General features: G+C 41.4%; 1 protein-coding gene across 3 annotated transcripts in view; it reads left to right on the top strand.

The window, feature by feature from the left end:
• LUZP2 (leucine zipper protein 2) overlaps window positions 1-24,585 on the top strand; it is a 320,397-nt gene that overhangs the window by 257,579 nt on the left and 38,233 nt on the right. For all 3 annotated transcript variants that reach the window (XM_083436054.1, XM_083436053.1, XM_083436052.1), the window contains 2 exons: window positions 7,924-7,998; window positions 9,472-9,636. In XM_083436054.1, the coding sequence (XP_083292180.1) occupies window positions 7,924-7,998; window positions 9,472-9,636 (240 nt within the window). The remainder of the gene's footprint in view (window positions 1-7,923; window positions 7,999-9,471; window positions 9,637-24,585) is intronic.

The raw sequence follows: 24,585 nt of genomic DNA, 5'->3' as shown, positions 1-24,585 counted from the left end.
TAGAGAGAGCATACAAGGCAGGCAACATATGCAGGGCTGCATGTCTGTAAGAATTTGTGCCCAAATTAGAATTACATCCATATTTTGTGTGTGGGCGGTGTTAAGATCTGCAAGCATTCCAGTGGCACATATCTACTTAGGACCTTATTCTTATTATTAAATTTATATACTGTCCTTCATCTGAAGATCACAGGATGGTTTACAGCATAAATTTACACGTCATTAATAACAGGAGTAAAAGAATGACGAGGATCTGCCTACTTAATGAATAGTAAACAAAAAAACCCCCAGTCATAATAAAGATGAAATTGATAAATCCAGCTATAAATCTGGCCAGGCTTTTTCCTGAAGAATGTCATCACAATTATAATAAACACACTACAGACATCAAGTGACTATGTACATGTTTTCCCTCAAAATGAAAATTCTCTCCATGTAGGCAAATACTGCCACAAGTGAATCAAATGTTAAACATCATGACTGTGATGCTACCATCTATGCCTGCAGAAGCTGTGGCTACATTTACATATGTTGCTCTCGGGCCAGCCCACCCATGAGGCGAAGTAGGCAGTTGCCTCAGGGCAGTGAGCTCCAGATAGCTGGGAAAGGCAGCAGATCAGGCCTCCATGGAGCATGTCCTGCTCTTGTCGGCCATCAGCATTGCTTCTTCTCCCTACCCTGCTGCTCACCTGCTCACTGTCCCCAGCAGACACACAGCAGGGGAAGATAAGGAGGGGGCAGCCTTTTTCTGTTTGTCCTCTTGTAGCAAAACATGGTGGGCTGGCTCGGGTCACCATGTAAGAGAAACTGGAAAGTACACCGATTCACTGAACTAGAAGGGGAGTGGGGACTTAATTTCAGCCCTTTCCCTCTCCTGGACAGCTCATTCATTCAATTCCACCTTACTTGACAGGGCTACACATATGCAGTCCTGGCTGCTAAATCGAGCTGAGGAATCATATGTGATTGACCAGGGTTCCTGTCCCCTTGTTGGAAGCCGTATGTGTGAGTAAGGCTCAAGTCAATCATTCATTGGCCATGGAATGTGCCTGGCGCATGCAGAATCATTGAAGAGGTGGGGCCCACAAAGCATGTTTCCCTCGCTCCTTCATGCATTCAGACTGAACACCTGAAGAGGTCTTAGCTAGAATGGGATAAAAGGGAACTACAGTAGTCTCTGCCGGCAACTTCTTCAGTTGTAAACTGCTCATTATTTTTCGTCTCATCTGTCATTTCCAAAACTTTTAATGGATAATTATTTCTAAGGTCACCAGGATTTAACTCTTCAGTATAATTGGGCAAAACAATTATTATCTGTCTTTAATTTTTCAGTGAAACGTTAAACATGTATACCCGAAAGTAACCTGAGAGTAGATCAGGTTTTTTAAAGAGGAAAAACGAAAGAAAAGGATTTAATTAGAAACAATGAATTGTTCTCAAGTATACAATTGCAGTTCACAAAATGAAGGATTCTGAAACTAAATAGGATATGCATATGAAAGGATAATTATTACAATTACTGAGCGTTCTTTTAGGAAGGCCCTCTTATACTCAGTGTTTACATATTGTCTCATTTTCTTTTCATATTTCAATGAAATTAATTAATTCAAGATCCTTTTAATATATAATTGCTTCTGATATAAACTATGTGCAACATACTGAAAAAAGTTTCATTTGGTAACATAGCATCCAATTTAACTATGAAAGGCCACTTGGAATACACTGTGATCTCTAGGAAGCAGGGAATATTAAAATAAAATAAACATTTCACTGTGGTGGGGCAGAAGAGACTTCCAAGGATGTTTTTAAATTACTCTAGAAATATTAGGGCTGGCATAAATTCTGGTGACAGTCCTGTTCAACAAACTAATGGAGGAACTTCCTGAAAACTTAGTGCAATATGGACTTAATGCAAACACTATATTTATAAATTGTGCATGACCTTGTGACTGCACAATACCTTGTGTTAGCAGTAGCACACTGATGAATTTTAATTCTCTTTTCTTAAGCAAGGATCTTGCACTGTAATTAAGAGCCCTTTCCTTAGGATCCACTCTACTGATCAGGACAATATTTGAAATTTTCCATTAGATCAATAGTATTCAAGAGTAGCTATGCTTGGAATGTTTATTAGATATTAAGTTTTCTTAAATGTGAATTCTCATTAAGACAACTTTGAGGAACATTGGCTTTTTTCAGCTGTGGTTCACAGGAGCTGATGTAGAGTTCGGATTTCATTAATGGAACTTTAATCCTATTAGAATTTCATGTGTACCATGTGAAAAACAATATGTATTCATTCTGTTTCTGTTCTACATTATATATTGCATAAGTAGGTAGCCTTAGATATAATGCACATCATTTACATGCTATATCACATTTTATGTTCTGTGTTTGTAAGATGTTACGTTCATATTTGTTTGTCAGATATACATACGGTGGATTTTTGTTTGCGTGCAACGATGAAACCTAACAGGTCTGTCTGTTGTCTTGAAGAAATGTGAAGTCTATTGCGTTCCCTGGACAGAGTCCTCTGCAAAGTGCTGGGAATTTGTGGGAAATGTGTGGGGATTCCTTGGTAGATTATATAATATCAAAAGGGTTGCTTAAATGAAGCAAGTCTGGAAACTACTGCAGTACAGAGAAACAATTGCTAAGACTTTCATAACTGGCACTTGAAAAAACCAACATTAACCTGTTAAAGTTCACTTCTGATGTTGTGCCTTTGTTCCCAGTACTGAAGTGATAAACTACTTTACTATTACTTCTTAACTTTCATTATGCCTCTCATAATGACTACCCAAGATTGTTTCTCCCTCATTTCCCAGTTACATTTCCTAAGTATAATGATCTCCCCACCTCAACCTGGAGGGCTATAACCTACCTTCTGAAGCAAGCACAAAGCACCAGACTGTCACCAGTTCCACTGATTTTCTTTCCAATAGCAGCCCCTGAACCACAGCACAGATTGTTCTGGAGAGTCCTTCAAGTATTTTGGGGACACAAAGGCCCAGGGTGGGAGCTGTAAAAGGCCCCCAGCCTTCTACTCGCCATTTTTTGGATGCTAACCGTAGCCAGCATATGCGCTTGAGAATTCATTTTAGAAGGCTGAACACCACAACTGATTTTATCCCTTTTTGAACCCCACATTTCTTCCAATGTTCTCAGGGCAGCACAGGGCTAGCCGCATTCCAATTGTATCATTGCAGCAACCCTGTGAGATAGGATAGGGTGAGAAGTACTGGTGGGGAGAGTGCAGGTTTTGTCTTGGGTCTAATGGCTAATCTTCATCTGCTACAGTGATAGATGTTTCATCATCTTTAATGCAAAGTCCAAATTTGTATCATAATTTATCAAAATGGAAACCTATGAACATTTTTTCCCCTTAACAATTTTGAAAAGGAATTTAGGAATAATCTAACAATAAAAAGGTAGAGGTTTTAAGCATGATTGACTTCCAAATGACCAATCAATCTGTTGAACAAACAGCTTTCTACTGCAGGTTTGTTATACAAGTTATGTGGCAGGAGGATTGTTTGTTTGTTTTGTTTAGTCGTTTAGTCGTGTCCGACTCTTCGTGACCCCATGGACCAGAGCACGCCAGGCACTCCTGTCTTCCACTACCTCCTGCAGTTTGGTCAGACTCATGTTTGTAGCTTCGAGAACACTGTCCAACCATCTCGTCCTCTGTCGTCCCCTTCTCCTTGTGCCCTCCATCTTTCCCAGCCTCAGGGTCTTTTCCATGGAGTCTTCTCTTCTCATGAGGTGGCCAAAGTACTGGAGCCTCAGCTTCACGATCTGTCCTTCCAGTGAGCACTCAGGGCTGATTTCCTTAAGAATGGATACGTTTGATCTTCTTGCAGTCCATGGGACTCTCAAGAGTCTCCTCCAGCACCATAATTCAAAAGCATCAATTCTTCGGCGATCAGCCGAGGATTGATACTTCCAGCTTATTGATTCAATGGCCTGTGAATGAAAAAAGGATTTGTGAAAGAGATTCAGACATTAAAGTCAATCAGTTGAACCAAAATGCATGTACACGCTTGTGCATACATGCATGCGCATGCGCGCACACACACACACACACACATTCTCTCTCCCTCTCTCTTTCTCATGAAATGGGATTAAATGATAGGTAGGGCTATGCATATATATTTTGTTTAAAAGACTGTTCTGGCTAAACCACTAATGGATTTACTGATATGAATAAGAATGTTTATATGTTATTGGGCTCATTATTTTCTATCTTGGAAGGACTGCAAATGGCAGCCATGGCAAGAAAATATTTTTGGTGTCAAATTCTTCCAGGTGCTGCTTTTTCATTCCCAAAATTAGAGATGATTAAACTGGATTTAAATTACAGGGAGATGGATTTGGTTTACGTAGCTTCACTGTACCCTAGAGCAACCTTTCATAGCTAAGGAATTCTGGAATTTCCCTCACTGATGGATTTTCAAGAAAAGAATGGCATCCATCAGAGGGTTTTAGGTTGTTTTGATGCCGAGGTTGAACTAGAAAGTCCATCAGATCTTTCCTAACTCTAAGCCATTAGGACATTGCTTTACAAAGGTGAGCTGATGATGTGCAGGAACTGGCATGGGTCATTTCTGAACTTTTCCATGCTGTTCATGGTGTTCATTCTAGCATGCCAGGATGATTTCTTTGTCAATTTCAGCTTAGGTGGGCTCTCCTCTTTGAAGGCTGAAAACTCTTCTGTTCTTGTTCTGGAGCACACAAAACCCCTGGTGTTATTTGGGAGGAGGGGGAATAAATAGCACAATATTTCTCCCCTCTCTTCTTCTCAGCAAAGGCTATTCTCTCCTGAACTTCATCTGTAACCCACTGTAATAAATGTGGATGAATTATCGCACTATGGGTACTCCTACAAAAAACATACTTGCACATACTTAGCTTGATTCAGGAGCACCCACTGAGAGGGGTTGATTAGATATTTGGACTTGAGTCTCCACAGTTAAGTTGACTATCCAAGTCTTTGTGTGGACTGAAATCCTGCATTCAGTTCACTGGGATTTATAGCTTAGTTGGTAGAGTATGAGTCTGTTAATCTCAGGGTCATGGGTTTGAACCCAACATTGGGCAAGAGATTCCTGCATTACAGGAGGTTGGACTAGATTACCAACGTAGTCCCTTCCAACTCTACAATTCTATGATTCTAAAATATCTAACTTTTCACTAAACCTTCCTAATTTACTTTTCATATTGGTGGAAGAATTCCCATTCACTTTGACATTGCTTTTGCTCAGAGTCTATTTAATATATTTAGCATCATATCTTAATTCAGTGCATGCCATTTTTTAATTTTTTATTTTGCATTTCATGCCAACTACCAGCCTGCCAATGCCACACATTAATGATTGAGAGGGTGAAAGTGTCTCTTCCTGTAGTTCTGTAAAGGAAATATGAAAGTCAGACATCTGGATGGTGGCATCTTTGGGAAAAATTAGCAGTAAGCTCTAGCAATTGCCTGTTTGGAAATATTTAGCCAAGAGCCCTAAATGTGATGTCCTTTATGACTTATGAGTTAAAACCTTGCAGGGCAATTCATGTGCAAAAAGAAAAAAAAAGTTAAATGCCTCATAAAAATGTATTACAGCAGAGATAACCATCTGGTCCAGTATCCTTTCTCCCTTTCCCTATATAAACACTGGATGTCTCCACAAAGCCATTTAAATTTACAAATAGAACAATTATACTACTAATAATTTTGCTAGTTTCATTGTAAGACGTGGTTTCTATTTTAAGAATAATTATTCCTGGCCCCAGCAAGCAGCACTGATTCTACTCACTCCAATATGGGGAATGAGCATATTTGTGTCCATTTGGGTGGTGCTGTGACACTCATTGTCACAAGCCCACCTCCCACACCATTCCTAATTTCTGACATATTCCATTGTAGAATAATAATAATAATAATAATAATAATAATAATAATAATAATAATATATCATTTGTACCCCACCCATTAGGCTGTCTCTTCAGCACTCTGGGTGGCTTCCAATAAAGATTAAAAATACATTAAAATGACATGCATTAAAAACTTCCCTGAACAGGGCTGCCTTCAGATGTCTTCTAAATGTCAGGTAGTTGTTTATCTCTTTTACATCTGATGGGAGGGAGTTCCACAGGGCAGGCGTCACTACCGAAAAGGCCTTCTGCCTGGTTCCCTGTAACTTGGCTTCCCACAGTGAGGGAACCATCAGAAGGCCCTCGGTGCTGAACCTCAGTGTCCGGGCAGAATGATTGGGGTGGAGACATTCCTTCAGGTATACTGGGCCGAGGCCATTTAGGGCTTTAAAGGTCAACACCAACACTGAATTGTGCTTGGAAATGTACTGGGAGCCAATGTAGGTCTTTCAGGACTGGTGTTATATGGTCTCGGCAGCCGCCCCCAGTCACCAGTCTAGCTGCCGCATTCTGGATTAGTTGTAGTTTCCGGGTCACCTTCTAAGGTAGCCCCACGTAGAGCGCATTGCAGTAGTCCAAGCAGGAGATAACTAGAGCATGCACCACTCTGGTGAGACAGTCCGTTGGCAGGTAGGGTCTCAGCCTGCATACCAGATGGAGCTGGTAGACAGCTGCCTTGGATACAAAATTGACCTGCGCCTCCATGGACAGCTGTGAGTCCAAAATGACTCCCAGGCTGTGCACCTGGTTCTTCAGGGGCACATTTACCCCATTCAGGACCAGGGAGTCCTCCACACCAGCCTGCCCCCTGTCCCCCAAGAACATAACTTCTGTCTTGTCAGGATTCAACCTCAATCCATTAGCTGCCATCCATCCTCAACCGCCTTGTCCATTATTTCAAATACCAAGGGGTTGTTGAGCTCCCTGTAGATGGCTGCACTGGTACAGTGCTAGTCTGCTTTGCCATAATGAATCCTTCTATGGAGAACAAGTCTCCAGAAGTCTATTCTAAAACAATTGGCCAGCTCAAATAGCAGCAGTATGTCATTCTCAGAGGGTAAGTATAACGAAGAAGAAGAAGAAGAAGAAGAAGAAGAAGAAGAAGAAGAAGAAGAAGTGAAACAAGGCATGTAGCTTAGTACTTTGAGGTCTATCAGAAAGGAAGCAAGGAAGTGGAACACCTTTGAAAAAATAGCTGGTTCCTTAGGTTGAAGAAATGAAGCAGTGCCTAAGCTACAAATCTTCTATCTAGTGGTTCGAGAAAAATCTAGGATGAAATAAATAGGAGCAGTTAGGAGCACATTTTTTCACACTACCCTATACAGAAAAGTAGTCTTAGAAGGGGTCAAAAGGAAGCACTTTTCCTACTTCTAATCATGCCCACCCTCAGGTAGGTTTTCTATCTACATGAGCCAACATGTTTGGAGATGCAAACATGCATGTGAGATGAAAGAAATGTAAGGAGGTGAAGCAATTTGCCTAGAGATGTGACAAGAGTAGAAAAAAATAAGGAAACACTCCTCTTGGCTTTTCTGCTCCACATTACCTATCCTAAAGATGATTTCCTCCACTAGGAGAAGTAAAATTTAGCTTTTTCCACATGTTTGCAACATGTAGTTCTATCCTAAGCATTTTAGAAACATACAATGCAGTATTTATTTACCAACTGTGTATGAAATGCTTATGCTTTGATGGGGATTGTAAATATTTTAACACGAGATGAGATTCCCCACCTCCCCTTCAAATCAATGACAAAACATTCATCTGAACGAGGCTGGATTTAGATACTGTAATAAAATGTTCCCACACCAAAGGCCTCCTTCAATTTATCAATTGTAATATTCCCCAGAGAATCTGTTATATTGACAAGATGGGGTTTTTTATTTCATCTATTTTTCTTACCTTCCAAAGTAAAACTCTCGCACCCTCCTCACAGAAATGTTAGACGAAATAGGGTTATAATTTATACCAGCTAATTTGTTTTTAAATTTCCCACAGGCACAGCAGCTTACAGACTTGGAACAAAAACTAGCAATTGCAAAAGAAGAATTGGAGAAAGCAGCTCTTGACAAAGTAAGAACTCTTCTGAGCACATCTTTCAGCTCTATTAATAGACAGTGATTGCAGTCTAATATGACAACGTAGGATCTTATTCTTGTAAAACTGTAGACATATATTTGATTGTATGCATAATGAGTATTCCCCCTGGAGAGGAGGGAAGTTCTTGCAGTATGACAGTCTAAGTACAGGCATTTGTTCATTGAAGATGATGAAGAAGAGCCATCTCTCTTTTCTCTCTCTCAACATGCTCGGTAAGGGGCAAGAGCATCATTATGACTTTTACAACTTCAAATACCCAAATACAGCTGGGACCCAAAAGATGTGACGTTGTAAGATCTATAGCACAGAGCATCATTACAGAGAGAAAATGTGTGCTGTGTGAAAATTTTCTTGAGACAGGAATATGTTGTAAAATATAAAGCAATCTCATCTAGCTAGGTTGTGAGGTGATTTTTTGTTCCACCAGCAGCAGAGGCAACACCATAATGAAATCCCCAGAAACAGCAGCAAACACACCAATAGTCACTGGTGGATGTGTCTTGTTGATAATGCTTTCATTGTACACATGAAGGCACCAATAATCCAGTGCACATGTCACATAGCTGATGTCCTCTCCAGTACCTAATATTCCCCACATAGACACTTTTCAGAAATTAGCACAAATGTCCAGGTGCCCAAGTGAGGACAACAAATGTTTTGCAAGAGCCAGACTACATATCCAAGGAAAGGGTGAAAACCAGAACAAAATGCTCACATGGATCAGCAACCAAAATCCATCTGGTAGTCCAGTTGGAATGAACACTGTGATGGGAGACAGAATATAGGGGCTTGAGTCTTCCCATGGGGGGCTTGTTTATACTCCTTACTCCCACATCACCATCACAACATCCTGAGGGTTGTTGTACAAGCAGCAGTGAGGAAAGGTGTAGGGTTAGCAGTGCATTGGATTATTGGAACCTCTCACATTTCCCTTAGAAACATAGTGTTCCCTGATAATGTCAGAAATCCAATGCACAGCGTCCATTATATGTGGCCACCTAGCAGCTGCTTTATCGAATCTAACACAGAAGAGCCACCACCTTCTAAGACATTCTGGACCAGTTCATACCACCTGGAAACTGTGTTTTTTTATGGCCAAAGCTAAGTTGCTAACCCAAGGCTGGAAGAAGCACAAGGGCAGGCAATCTACTGCCATCCTGTCCTCTTTCCAGTGTGTGAAACACAGATCGCTGAGGTGAGAAACAAGCTAGGAGTTCCCAAACAGAAATGCCTCTTTCCTATGGGAAAAAAAATTGAATAGTACACTTAGCCATTGTGTCACATGCCTGGTTCCTATTTTCATTTGTGTGCTCGATCATACATTGGCTTTCTTTCAGGTTTTTTTTAGTTACTGAAAATTGTAAAGAGTGTGACCATAAAAAGCGCAGAGTAAAATATGATCCTCTGTAATCTCTTGTTAAGATCGAATGACATTTCCCCCCTCAGGAGTCACAGCTGAAGGCTCTGAAGGAGACCGTACAACTCTGCCTGTCTTCAGTTTTGCACAATCAGCCTCCCACTACAAATATAATCCCTTCAAGACCGACTGAGAGACAGACATCCCCAGTTACAAATGGTTCAAAAATTCCATTTCAAGTGACAAGCACCAAGGTATCTTTTTTCTTCTTTTTTAAAAATGAGAGTGTGTCCTGAAAGTCCATCAAACTGGAACTAAGAAGGATTTTAAATTCATTGAAAGATTAGGATGAATTTTGAAGGTAATGCTAAGCCTATCTTTGCTGTCACTGAAGTTACTTTTTGCTATTTTTCTTGTTGCTGAAGAAGATTTGGGATATTTGCTCTTATAGAAGCCTCATCTGCATAGTTAACTGTTATAGTACATAATCTCTCCTATTTGGTATGCAGTTTATTGATACTGCCTGTAATTAATATACCGTTCAACAGAGCTTACTGATATAATTCCTATTCCTGCAAAGGCCAGTTGCCACTAATTGCAGCTGAAAGCAATGAGACAAATTGGTCATGACTGAAATTTTATCCCATTGCATTCTTAGGACTTGGTTATTACTGAAATGCAGTAATGCAAAGCATAATTTGAATCAAGCGGCAGTGCAGAAGACTTGCAATAATTTTAAATGCTTCACTAATCCAGTAACATATAGTAGCAACCATTGGTGCCTTAGTGGTGGTGGTGTAATAGCAGCTGCATATAATCCCCAAACATACAAGCAATTGCCATCACTGTGTCAGTAATCCTCTGTTGTAGCAATACTAAATAAATAACTTTAAGGATTTTTTCATGGAGTATAGACAAGTCCCACTTATTTTCTCATGTTGAGTATGCACATGTATACCCTTACAACTCCAGGCTGGACAGTCAGGGAATTTCATGGTGTTGTACACCCACCCACCCCTTTGCTTACTAACTTGGATCATTCAAATTTCATTGTAGGGATGTGCAAATATGTACACTCCATTGTTTTAAGTGAACATATGAGTGGGGAAAAGATCGTGTCCACTAGTCACATTCGCAGAGTGGGTGTAACTGAATCAGATACGGTGGTACCTTGGTTTACAACCATAATCCATTCCGGAGGTCCATTTGTAAACCAAAACAGATTGTTAACCAAGGTGTGCTTTCGCCAATGGGGCCTCCAAAAATTTTTTGTTCGTAATCCAAAAAAATACATGGGTTGTAATCCAAAAAAAGGTTGCAAACTGGGACACACACTTCTGGGTTTGATGTGTTTGTAACCCAAACCTTTTGCAAACCAAGACATGCGCATACCAAGGTACCACTGTAATTTCTAACGGCTGAGAAATGATCCTTGTCAATTCAGGACAGCCCTAGCTCTGATGTACTGACTGGATACTATGGGGCCTGAACATTCGGTATTTGTGGAAAAGTAGCTTACAGACATGAGACTCCTCCATGCAGGCAAGAACCTGCTCACATGGAGAAGCTCCATGCGTGCATATCATTACATGTTTCCTCCTTTACAATAATGCTGAGTGGTGTAGCCAGCAGCTCACATGGCCAGTGACCCTTCTTCCTCTTCCTGCTTTTACTGTGTATGTTATCAGAGCTGAAGATCCCTTTTGTTTCTCAGTGGAATCATGGACCTGGACAGCAGGTGACACTCTGCTATTAATACTTATTTTGGGATGAGAACAAGGTAATCCAAAGGCACCTCATTAAAAGCATAAGAGCTGCTAGTCCAGCATCATGACTCCGAAACGTTGCTCCCCTTGGAATTCCTCAGGTGTCTTACCAAAGGAGGGGCTCCTAAATTTACTTTAAATTTCTTCTTAGCAATGTTTTCTGGTCACAGCCTTGTAGAGCCACACTCCAGGGTTAGCAATCACTAACAGGTGGGTTTTAATATATCAACAGGTTTACTTAACATCATTCACCCAAAAATATTATCTCTTCCAGAGATATTGCTCATACTGGTACATGCCATGAATGTGTCTGAGGGAAAATAATGGGTCATAATCCTGCTCTTCTACTCATGGACACCTCATTATTGTAAATCTGTACATTATCCATGATTACAAAACCCTTGAAAACTCGCAACTGTGAAATAGGTTGTCAGGGAATCATGGTTTGAGCCAGAATTATACCTTCTGCAATGGAATTATATCACAGAACACTTTCATGATGACAGGCATTGTTATGTATGTAGTCCTTGACTTTGTCTTCCTATTAAAAGCTAACTAGCCCCAGCTGTAATTGCACGAGCTTTTCCTTTCCATCAGTGTATATGACTCAGGTGTTGTTTTTTTAATGCGTATGTGTGCTTTTTTAAAAAAGTGACACAGAATTCAGAGTCTCAGTGCTCACGAATCCTGTCACTTTTGATAAGAAGCAGCTTAACCTTCAGTGTATGTCTTGCCTTGTAAATATCATAAACTTCAAGGGATTATCCATCCAGTTACCAAATCATGGGCTTTTCTCGGTGTCAAATTTACATATCATTTATAGGTTGAAATGCATATTACATTGACAATATCTGTCTTGGGCAACGCTGTAGGAGTCAGTGTGTGTTTCTCTTAGAAAGTATGCATAAGGAGATAAGAGATTTTTGGCAATGGGTGACAGCCATCCTATCTCTGTGTCCTTTGGTTCCCAGGCATGCTTACTAATGGCAGGTCCATGGTTGAGAAGGAGGGGGCACAGTCTCTGACTAGTTTCTTTGTGCCACAAATAAATATAAAATCCTGTTGTCCCCGTAGTTTCATGCAGCCCACTCTCCAGCAAGTGGCATGCCTTATGTACGTGTGCATAGGACTGCAGCCTTAAGGCCGAATGAGATGTTCGCTCAGTGTGAAGTGTGTAGCTATGAATTGTCTTTAATTAATTACTGGCCTAGCCATGGAGTTGATGCTTACTGGGAAGACTGCACATGAGGGATTTCTCTTCACTATCCCACTGCAAATAGGTTGCCCTGCCCCCAATCCACAAAGCTAGACACTCTGAAAAATGCCCCTATTTGTGCCACTGGGGGGAATTTCCACTATGGTTGTGTGTGTGTAAAGATAAGGCTCCCTTCCACACACCCTACCCTAACAAGTTAAAACAATGGTACCACTTCATGTTTGTCACCCACTATTTCCTCTACCCTTTAGCAAAAGGAGAGTTGCTCTCTTTTTACATAGGAATCTCTTACCGAAGTCTCACCCAATGCAACATGGGTACTATAATATCCTTTATCTAAATTGACATTAGCAGAGAATTTTTTAAAATGTTTAACAAACTCAGGACAAAATGTATGAACTATGATCTCAGAAAGATTATGAACTATCTTAGCTGGCAAGTTTCTTTTTCTTTTTCCTTTTCTTTTCCTTTTTTTTTTTTTTTTTTGCAATAATATATTATTCTCCAGTCACAACTCCATGACAATTCTACATACCTGAATTGTTCTCTGGAGTCTAGATAAAATATAAGGATTAGAGTCACATCCTTTGTTTCAACCACTTTTGCCTCTGGCCGCTGCCCATCACTGACAGTCGGCTCCCAGAAGCTTGTCTATGAGGGTATGTCACCCTCAGGCTGAAAAAGGCAAAAGGCTGAAAAGTGGTCATTTGAGTCACTAAATTTTTCTGATCCATCAATTCCTTTCGAGGCTACAAATTATGAAGGGGCGGGGAATGCTGTTCAGCATATCTGACCCAGGTGCAAAAGCTGCAACACACACACACACACACACACAGAGAGAGAGAGAGAGAGAGAGAGAGAGATCCCTTGCCTAGAACTTGCCATTTCTTGTGCCAGTATGGATCCTATTGGAACTGTAAGCTCCCCACAAAAAGGACCTTTGAGAACACATCAGAATGTAGACAGAACTTTAGATCAATCACTCCTGCACAGACTCTGTAGAAATGAAAGTAATTAGCACAACAGTAGTGAAAATCCATTGAAAACAAAATGTAGTCCCCATCAATATTATTGTTGTTGGCACCTGTCTGTCTTGAGAGACAATGGGGTGACATCAAACTGCTGGAGATCTGTAACTGCTGCCTCTTGTGTTGGTGTTGTTGAATCAGCAATACTGAAGTTACCTCCCCAGGGCTGCCCAGATGACAAGACCCCCCCCCCCCGGCCTCACTGATGTGGTCCAAAGGAAAGCAGAACAATATGTTTGGCACCAGCTTGGTTGCAGGAGTTGCTGGAAGGAGGTGTACAGGATGCCATCCAACTGTCTCACGAACTCCACTCTGGATTTGTGTAGGGTTTACTCCTTAGCCCTTTCTTCTCCCGAAGATGTTCCACAAGGCAGGAGAGGTTTAGGATCAGAGTTTCCCTTCTCCAGCAATAGAGGTTCATGGTTAACTATGTGGCTCTAGCTACTGATCCATAAGGTAAAAGGGCCAGCCCTCTATGGGCGTGTCCTTTGGATCCAAATCACCACTTCTTAAAACAAGTGATCAACAGAGCTAGCATTACTAGGAAGATCCAGGCAATAATATTTCCCTTTGAGGGGAGGCCATGAAGTGTTCCTAAATTAGAATCCTTTTTTAAAAAAAGAAATCACTTTGGTTGCTAAAATTGGAACCAATGCTGATCATTTCATTTATCATAATATCCCAATTTAAATTCATGGTTTGACCTTTTTGCACAAAGCATTCTTCTCCGAAGAGCATATAAGACAATATAAATTTAATTACGTGGTGGGTTCTTTTTTCGTTTCCAATACGAGAGATATGAAGCTTTCCTAATGCGTATAGGTTGGGGGTTTTTTTTACCTCCATGTGACCTCTCTTATCAAAACATGTCAAAGTCCCTCATTTCTAAAGAAGATATTTCTCTTAGGCAAGAACTTCAAGCTGTTGCTATGACACCCTGTCAGCAAGAACCCAGAAATATCTTGTTTATTACAGGCCTGTTTCTTATGCCTAATATCTGTGTCATTCATGAGGACACATTGCTTTGTAAGATTAATTTTATCCTTAGAAGGAAAACATTATGTGCCTCATGTTGCAGAATGTGAACTTTCAGCAGGCTTTTAGCAGAACGCTTGGCATTCATTTTTAAACTTTGGGCATCATTTTGCAGCTGCTGAGACCCCAACAGCCTGGCGGTACCCACCCCTGATGCCTGTCTGGAGCCCTTCTTGGTGGGGTGGGGTGATTTACCCCATCTTCTTGTCAGGAGTTCAGCCTACACTTGAGTAGTACCCTGGTAGAGACACATGCCTGACTGGCATGTTCCCTCCCTCCTGGTCAATCGTTCGGGAGCTTCAAGAGCTTTCTTTTGTCCGAACATCACAGCGACCGATGCCAACAGACACCGGCACACTTAGGGATCTGCAGAGTCTTCGCAACTTGCGTGACAGACCTCAGCAACTCAGCATTTTGGCTAATCTACTTTATTTACATATAAACACACACGGAGCACTGCAACATGGCTCCCTCTCTCTCTAGCATCAGACAGCAAAGAGAAAAAGAACAAAGGACAATAGTCCCACTTCATGGAACACAGTAACACAAACATCCTGTCTCCGTCACTTCCCACTCTGTGGAGTCAAAACATATACCGTCATGTGATAGACAACAATCCCATGACTGCAATCATGGAGCAGGAATTCTAACACTTCTGAGTGTACGGAATGCCATTTTAATTTCCCACAATGAAAAGGGGGAAGGACCATAGTTTTAATGATATAACATCTGTTTTACATGCAGAAGGTCCCTGGTTCAATCTCAAAATCTCCAGGAAGGGCTGGGAAGGTCTCTTGTCTGAAAAGCCTAGAAGCCACTGTAATATAGACCAGGGGGTGGGCAACCCATGGACCAGATTTGGACCTGCATTGGTCCCAATTTGGCCCATGAGGGCTCCCCTCCCAAAAACCTGGGTATCAGGATATGTTCATTCTGATGCTAAAGTAATGTGTACTTTTTGCCATAGATGGAGAGTGAAAAATAAACTGAGTATCACAGAATCATAGGATTTTAGTGCTGGAAGGAACCGAGGGTCATCTAATGCAACCAGTTTGAAATATGCCTTCCACTATTACAATCACATCTGCAAGATTTGCTGAATCCAAAAGGGAGTTGAGTGCATAAATCTAATGTACTAAACTGACTCTGCTTCATTGATTTGCATAAACTCTAGATAATAATAATAATAATAATAATAATAATAATAATAATAAATCCACTCACTTACCTGACAATTGTGATGAATACAAAACAGCACCAGGTATATATTTTAGCTGTAGCAGAAAGAGCAAATATTGTTTTGGGAAAGGAATTGTTTTATATAAAGTCAAATAAGTGATATTTTATTATTATTTAAAATGTTTATAACCCATCTTTCACTCATTAGATATTAAGAGCCACTCCAAGCCCCACATGTCTGAGTGCTCCACACAATGGGGGGGCCTTGGCCCCTCCCTCCAAATACTAAGGGGGCCTAAAACAGCTTATCCCCCCATGAGCCAGCGCCCCTAGATAAAACCATGGCTAATGCCAAGCCTACTTGAATGCTACCCACATAAAGGCATATGTTGGGATCATACAAATGGTTTTTATTATTATTATTATTATTAGCCTTCTCTATTGCTGCAAGGGAAGTATGAATAGTTTGTAAATTACGAAGCTTAATGCAACTGCCAGCAAACTCCACAAGGAATTAAATGTTATTAAGCATTCATTAATGATTTATATAATGAGTATTAATGTGGTATCTCTATATGATGCATGTATTATTAATCCAGTATTATAAAGTTGTGTTCTAACGTAAAGAGAAATTAAAGTAGGAAAGGTGGCTCGTGATGAATTACTCCTCTTTTGTCTGGCGCTTGATTAAGATACCATCTAGAAAACATTCACTAGAAAAGAGCATTAATTTTCAGCGATGAATCAGGCAGATTGACCTTTATAATTCAGCCACAGATTGTACGTCTAATCATTTAAAATGAAACGTGTTGAATCATTGACCATAAAAATGTGGAGAAAGTGGGCTATCAACAATGCAGGAATTCAATTTATTTTGTCCTGAATGATTTAAGAAACAATCTACGGATATAAGCTGAAATCCTGACAATTCCCAATGGAACTTATTTTTGATTTTCCTATTTGAAAACCTTAGCAGACACCTGAACCAGTTTGACCTTCAGTGGACAGCTAATGTAATAAGTCTCATCTCATTGTCTTTAAAAGCTGGTCTAGAAAAAGGCTTATGGAAAAGCATAAGGGGAAGGGAAATCCAATTTCCTGGTGGTTTAAAGAGATGATTTCCCTTTAACCATTCATTAACCATGTTTGAAAATCGAGCAGTGAATATTTATCATCCTGAGTGACTAGATACTTATGTGCACACTGTACATAAAATAGTAAATGGTTAGCCCTTGTTAAACATAATACAATATTTTGGCTCTCTTTACTTAAAAAATCATTCTTTGCATATGTTTGCATATAGCCGAATAACTATAGGGCTCAGTGAGCCCTAATTTCATGGGCCCACTGCAAATAGATTTGCATGGTCATATGATTTAAACAGTGATAAAGTAACAGTGATTTGAAGCACTTCATCAGTTGATAGTCTTTCACAGAAAGGATGTTTTACTGGAGGCAATCAAAGAGCACAAGTGATGGCATTCATCATCCTGTGAATGAATGGTTACCTAGGCAATTATTTATATTTATCCTGAAATAAACAGAGGGGGACTTACGCAAGGTTTAGCTGGCTGAACAGCTGTGGGATGGTAAGTCACTGATGAAGGGTGCCTAGTTAGCTTTCCCTTTAAAATGGAAAATGGACAAGATGCTGCCCCAGGATACTTAGCAGCTTGCAAATCTAAATCAAGTGATATGTTTTGACTTCCCAAAACATTTTACAAACATGCTTTATAAGCCCTCCTCATAGCACTTAATGTGCAAGAGCTGCTATATATTCTTATCCGTTTGGGGGTGCCTGGGCCCCCTTCTAATTCCTGAGATAGGCAGGCCAGCCTGGTAATGGTCCACTAAGTATGAGTCCTTAAGAGAATAAAGAGAAAGGGGACTCTGTGCCAAATAGCAAATGGGTGCGGCCCCTCCTTCAACTCTTAGATAGAAGGGCGAAGCCTGAGTTTTTAAGCTAAGAGTTGGGTGCAAAAGCTGCACGCTGGAAAGGCAGAGAGAGAGCCAGGCCTGATTTCTGCAGAATCTATGGCTGTGGCAGGACTTTATTGGGGTATGAATGCTATGGAACTGCCCCCCCCCCCATCGTAGCCACAGGTTGCATATATGTGTGAATAAACCATATCTCATAAAGACACCACAGTCTCCGCTGTTCCTCATTCCCAGAGGAAACACGAACCCTGGGTAAGTGCCTGGAACCCCTGGAATCTTGCACTACTCAGAGATTGGGGTAGCATGCAACAATTTAAACACATACACACACAAATGTAACACATGCTCTCTCTTTTCTATTTAAGGAAAGTTGTGCCCTCATTATCTGTATATTTTTTATTATTTCTGTTCACTGTGACCCTACCATCCCTTCAAGAAGTCCCAGATATCCTTGTGATCTGTTTCTGTTTGTTCCTCGTCAGTCCCTCTCACCCACAGGCCCTACCTCTGCTCTGATACATTCTAACCTACTTGTGTTTATTTTCTTTGTCGACTATAATTGCCTTTGGGGCCCTGTGTGATAGTCTGTGTGACTGATGCTTTACATAGAACATTGTGCACAAAGAACTGCTCACTAGCCTGTGACTAATTGCTTTTTTATTATCATGACTGCTTCCAAAGGAAAACAAAATAGTTCAGATTCTCCAATTTCCCTAGTTTCTCTTTCTTTCTTTCTTTCTTTCTTTCTCTCTCTCTCTCTCTCTCTCTCTCTCTCTCTCTCTCTCTTTCTTTCTTCTTCTATACAGGAAAACTGGGCCAGGGACACTGGGTGGATGCACTTCCTTGAACCATTTGAGTACTTTTTGTTAATCTTAATCCTTGTGCTATGGTAGCAACGTGGTAATATAGTTAGATTTGTAGATACCTTCCCTGTTCTGCCTTATGGACCTCAGGCCCAGGGTGTGGTGTGGTACTGCTGTTGAACCAAAGCAAAATATGGCACACATTATGCTGGCGTGCAGATACACATCATGTCAAGGACAGCAGAGCCAGGGATTATTTAAGATCACTCTTCCCCTCCTCTGAAGTCAAAGTGCACAAATGCTTATTTGTCTCTTGGGCCCAAACTACATGCTATCAATATTATGTGGCTGCCACCACTAACCTGAAACACTTCCCATGTCTCCCTTAGTTCCCTCCAGTAACATTTGGTTGAATAAAATGTGTGAATGATAATAAGACTATTATTCAGCATTTTCCTGCCCTCCCAAAGATGAAAGCTAAGAAAATGGAGCGGGGATAGAGGAATGCTGTGCAGTGATGACATGTCATTCTTCTTAACTTAACATTACCAAGGAGCAAATGCAAATTATTATCTGTTCCTGAGATAAGATGCATAGGCAGCTGAAATGTGGAAGTGGGCCTAAGGATTCCAATTCTTCCCTGGGAAATGAATGTGTATTAACTTTCAGGTGTAACATTTGCATGTCTTCCTAGGAATGAATGTGGGGAAAATAAACAGTCAACACTCGGCACTGAAAAACTGATATCAACACATTGTGGAAAACCCATGTGCTATTAAGGTAAAGGTAAAGGTACCCCTGCCCGTACGGGCCAGTCTTGACAGACTCTAGGGTTGTGCGGCCATCTCACTCAAGGAGGCCAAGGGCCAGCGCGGTCCGAAGACACTTCCGGGTCACGTGGCCAGTGTGACATCGCTGCTCTGGCGAGCCAGAGCCGCACACGGAAACACCGTTTACCTTCCCGCTAGTAAGCAGTCCCTATTTATCTACTTGCACCCGAGAGTGCTTTCGAACTGCTAGGTTGGCAGGCGCTGGGACCGAACAGCGGGAGCGCACCCCGCCGCGGGGATTCAAACCACCGACCTTTCGATCGGCAAGCCCTAGGCACTGAGGCTTTAACCCACAGCGCCACCCGCATCCTCTTAAACTAAAGGTAATGTGCTATTACCTTTAGTTTAAGAGTAGAAGAAGCAGTAACTTTCCAAATGTTGTTGGAATTCAGGTCCCAACATCCCTGACCATTGGCCATGCTGGATGGGGCTGCTGGGAGTTGTACCTGAGAGCCAGTGTGGTGTAGTGGTTAAGAGCGGTAGTCACGTAATCTGGGTAACCGGGTTCGCGTCTCCACTCCTCCACATGCAGCTGCTGGGTGACCTTGGGCCAGTCACAGTCTCTCAGCCCCACTCACCTCACAGAGTGTTTGTTGTGGGGGAGGAAGGGAAAGGAGAATGTTAGCCGCTTTGAGACTCCTTAAAGGGAGTGAAAGGCGGGATATCAAATCCAAACTCTTCTTCTTCTTCTTCTTCTACCTCAACAACATCTAGAGTGCCACAGGTTCCCCAACCCTGCTTTAAGTTTTCCTTTGTATAGCTGGAGTTTGCGTGCTCCCTTTACGCAAGTTGTCTTTGTTAAATTGGAAGTGAGGTGAGATGACTTGTATAATCGCTCCGTGCCATCTCTAGTCATGATAGCTTCTGAACAGAGTTGATTTTTAAAAAATGTCAGTTTATGACATACTGTATGCAGCTGGGATTTTGTAGTCACAACAAAAACAACATTTCCGCTTTCAAAAATATGTTTTAGAAATGTAATTCCCTATTCATTTTCTCAGTCAAGAATTCCTCCCTGTTTAGGCATGATGATTCTTCTCCCCCTCCCCCACCCCCACACTTTTTGCCGTGTTTGACTGCTTTTTACCCTGCCTAAGTGTTATTGGTGTATCTGAGAATATATGAGAGAAGAGCAAGGGTTAGATACTCCACATGAACGTTGTGGAGTAATTTGCAAAGCCTCTGTAATAAATACACTCATAAATCTGCATCTGTACATGGTCCGTACTCTCTAGTGGCTTTCACACTAAAAGTACAATAAGAATCTAATTAAAATAGTTAAATGGCTATTATTCAACATAAATAATTTTGCTAAACAGAATACTAAACAAAGACAGGAGAAATATCACAGAAAGATAAAACGATGCCTATTCCACACTGTTTCATAAAACATCAAGACTGAGATCTAAATAGCATCTTTAGACACTGTGCCTTGGGTATCAGTCCACATCCACAGTACATCTAACATATCCTGTTTGTTTGTATGGACTTCAGTGCATCTTAACTTTCTCAAGTACAAGACAGTACATTGCACTATTACTCTTTGAAGAAAATTAGCTGAGCATATTCAGTAATGTCCATTCCTTGGTATTACTTTGCCATGTGAAGGTCTAATGTAAACCAACTTGGTTGTGAGTGCTGCCTAGCCAGCTAATATACAGCTAATGATATACAGAGGGAATTTAGCTCCAGACAACACATATTTGACTGTCTCCTTCTCCTGGGAAGTGCCTTTTCTCTCTCAGGAGTCACTTCCTAATGTGAAAATAATGAGAAGTATAGGAATTTGTGGCTGTGAAGAACAACAAGGAAGAGAGGAAACAAAGATGAGTAAAGAGCTACAGGGGGATTCAAACTGCCGACCTTCTGATCGGCAAGTCCTAGGCTCTGTGGTTTAACCCACAGCGCCACCCGCGTCCCTTAGTCAAGTCCTAACTCCACCCCCAGGTAACTCACAGGCTTGTCAAGAGGGTTTTTCTTGAAGTCTTCCCTTTGTTCAAGGCAGTGGCGTTGCGTGGGGGGTGCAGGGGGGGCCGGCCGCACCGGGCGCAACATCTGGGGGTTAGGGTTAGGAGGCACAAATCCACGGGTTAGGGGGTGCAAATCCACGGGTTAGGGGGCGCAAATTACTTGCCTTGCCCCGGGTGCTGACAACCCACGCTACGCCACTGGTTCAAGGTTCACCTTTCTTAGTTAGTTACCTTTCAGCTTTACTGGGGTCTTCACCAGAAGTCCGCACCTTCTGTCACCATGGCCTTAGCTGTCTCAAAGGCTGCTGTAGGAGTTTACACTCCCTTTTTTGCAAGCCTCCTTAGCTTCTGCCTTAGGAAATATCAGCTTCAGTTTTCTTCATCTCCCAGCTGCCTTTCTCTCTAGCTTTCCTTGAACCTTTCCAAAGTCCTTTTCTGAACCTATTCACAGTTCGCCAAAGACACACAACTGACCTCCAAACAGTACTGAATTTGGCCTTATATTCCTTTCAGTCAGGACTCTCAATCTCATCAATTCGTTTCTGATGGAATTCCAAACTCTCATTAGCCTATAACTATGTACTAATGGATTTGAATGGATTGCCCACCAAATGCCCAAACATTAAATATAAATTGGATGCTACTGTTCTGTATATGGCAGCCAAAAGCCAGAATGCCATCTCAGCAACAGGGAAGAAGTGCAACAATTTAACTGTCACTTGACCCGTCACAAGCAGACCTTTGTATCTTCCCTCTGGTTCTAGTTAGGGATAACAAACAAGGTTTTTTTTGTAAATGTAATGGGATGTGAGTTTCTTTCTTTGGCTGCCTAGCTCAGTTGGTAGAGCGTGAGTCTCTTAATCCCAGGGTTGTGGTTTCAGCCCTACATTAGGCAAAAAGTTTCCTGCACTGCAGGTTTGAACTAGATGAGCCTCATGGTCCCTTCCAACTCTATGATTCTAAAAGGGAATGAAATGTGAGTTTCATCCTGTTTTGCCTTTGCCACATTCCTGTTCCTATTCCCATATATGTGCCATATTGTAGCTTTGTGCCATGACTACCTACTGAAGTCAACCTATGATCATGAGGCAACTTGACAACACGAGTTGGCACAGCAGTCTTTACTCCAAATTTGCTGTTACAGGAGGTCATAGGGACAATGAGAGCCAGTGTGGTGTAGTGGTTAAGAGCGGTAGACTTGTAATCTGGTGAACCGGGTTCGCGTCTCCTCTCCTCCACATGCAGCTGCTGGGTGACCTTGGGCTAGTCATACTTCTCTGAAGTCTCTCAGCCCCACTAACCTCACAGAGTGTTTGTTGTGGGGGAGGAAAGGAAAGGAGAATGTTAGCCGCTTTGAGACTCCTGAAGGTGAGTGATAAAGCGAGATATCAGATCCAAACAAGGCACAAATAGCATTCATATTTCTTGGACATCTTCTCTGACCACAAAAACTGCAGGAAAATGGAAAAAGACTTTATTCAGGAGAAGGCAAATGTGGGCTTTTTAAACAACAAAACCACAACAAGAAGGTGTGCACTTAAGCAGCGAAGCTCCATGGAACTTCATTAGCATCTTCCCATTTAGTATTTCGCCCTGAAGGGAAAAACATCCCTCTCTTATGTGAAAGTGAAATGAAGCACTGAAAATGTATCATCTGAAGTTTACCCTAATTTTAGTACTGTCACGTAAGGTGCAATGCAACCATACTAAAGCTTTTGCCACTTTATATTCCTTGCAAATATTCTCTCTCTGTTAATGGAAAAATGAGTATGTATATATGTGTGCATGTGTGTGTGTATATCACAGATACATAAAAGCAGGTTTTTGTTTGATCTGAAGTACAAAGCAAGGTTACAATTTATTAAGCAACTAAGCACGGAGAAATGATGTTTAAGGAGGCCAGTGAGGTTGTTAAAACTGTTAGAGGGTTACTAGTTTTAAAATCCATGTGACCCCCCCCCCCCCCCCCCGCAAAACCAACAAACAAGAAAAAACCTTTAAACTATTATATTGTGGCTGGGCATTTTCAGGGAACATTATGCTTTCAGATTTTAAGAAAAAAGTCCCCTGGACACGTGAAAGTACATGGAGATTTCTGCTTTTCTCTCTAGGACCTAAGCTTACTGTTGCTCTTACCACAAGCCAGGGCCAAACCAGACATGCACTTAATATGTAGCAGGCAGCTATGTATTTCCTTAACTAATTACTAGTGCTGTGCCAAAATCTCTCCTTCACTTTTCTTCCTCAGCAAAATGTTTCCATTGTTGCGCCTCATTGTCAGGGGACTGAGAATTTCTATTGGGATTTCAATAGTATTTTGATCAATGCAGGATTTTGAGCTTACAATAGGAGGTGGCCTCAGGAGATATACAGTAGAGGTGATATACAGACTTTGGTCTTTCAAATCTCAGGGGTGTGAGGCCAAAATTGGGCACCTCTCGGCTTCCATTCTGTGCCTGCATTACATCATAGCAGTGCCCCCCTTGGCTCAGCACCCAGTGAGAGTAAACAGGTCCCGCTGCCCGGAATATGCTTCTGCCCTCAAGAATAGATTTGAAGATGGCACAGGAAAATCACATTATTTTAGTGCTAATCCTTATGCTAGCACAACTATTGAGTTGAACACTGCCCTCTGTTTCCTGTAAATATCTATCCAGCACTCTGCAACTTCTCCATCTACCCATGCTTCCTGACTTTTAAAAAGGCCCATGGGAGGAGTTACCTTCTGATGTCTTCCCCAGACTTTGATACAAGTATGGGCACCTAGGAAGGCTGCAGAGTGCAAACCACTGGTGAGATGATTTGTAGAATGAATGAAAGAACACCCACAAACACCTCAAAACTAAGCACAACAAGAACCTTGCACCCCAACCATGAGAATTTTACTGAAATTTGTTTTCCCATAAATAATTTTATAACTTTGAAATGAAATTTCTTTTCGCATTCATTGGCACACACGCATGATAATTTTTTGTCTCGACACTACTAATTACACATGGGGGCGTCTACATAGGGGGAAGGATGGCTTTGTCTCATCAGTCTCCCACTGTGATTGGAACAGTGACTCTTCCTACACAGCTATGAGCCTTGGGAGGGTGGCTGGGAGAATTCCCACTGGCACCCATAAGGACTTTGTTCTGAGAGGGCAGGGGATGGGACAGTTTTTATTCCAAGATGAGATCTCTATTCAGATCATGAGGGGAAATGAAGAGAGAAGCCTCCTTAGGTGCTGCCTTTGCAGTGTAAATTGGATTTCCCCTGTAATTAGTTAAGGAAACATAAGATTTTAGCTGCCTGTTACATATCTAGTTTGGTTCTTAGGGGATCTGAATTAAGGGAGTCTGACAACACAAAGTAGATTTGAATATTCAATAGCAGAGGAATCAGAAAACATGAGCTGATTTATGCTTCATTTTTTACGCTTTGTGTAATTTACAG

This window comes from Podarcis tiliguerta (assembly GCF_965153285.1).
Source record: "Podarcis tiliguerta genome assembly, chromosome: 1".
NCBI classification, from domain to species: Eukaryota; Metazoa; Chordata; class Lepidosauria; order Squamata; family Lacertidae; genus Podarcis; species Podarcis tiliguerta.
This window is presented reverse-complemented; position numbering and strand designations above follow the sequence as displayed.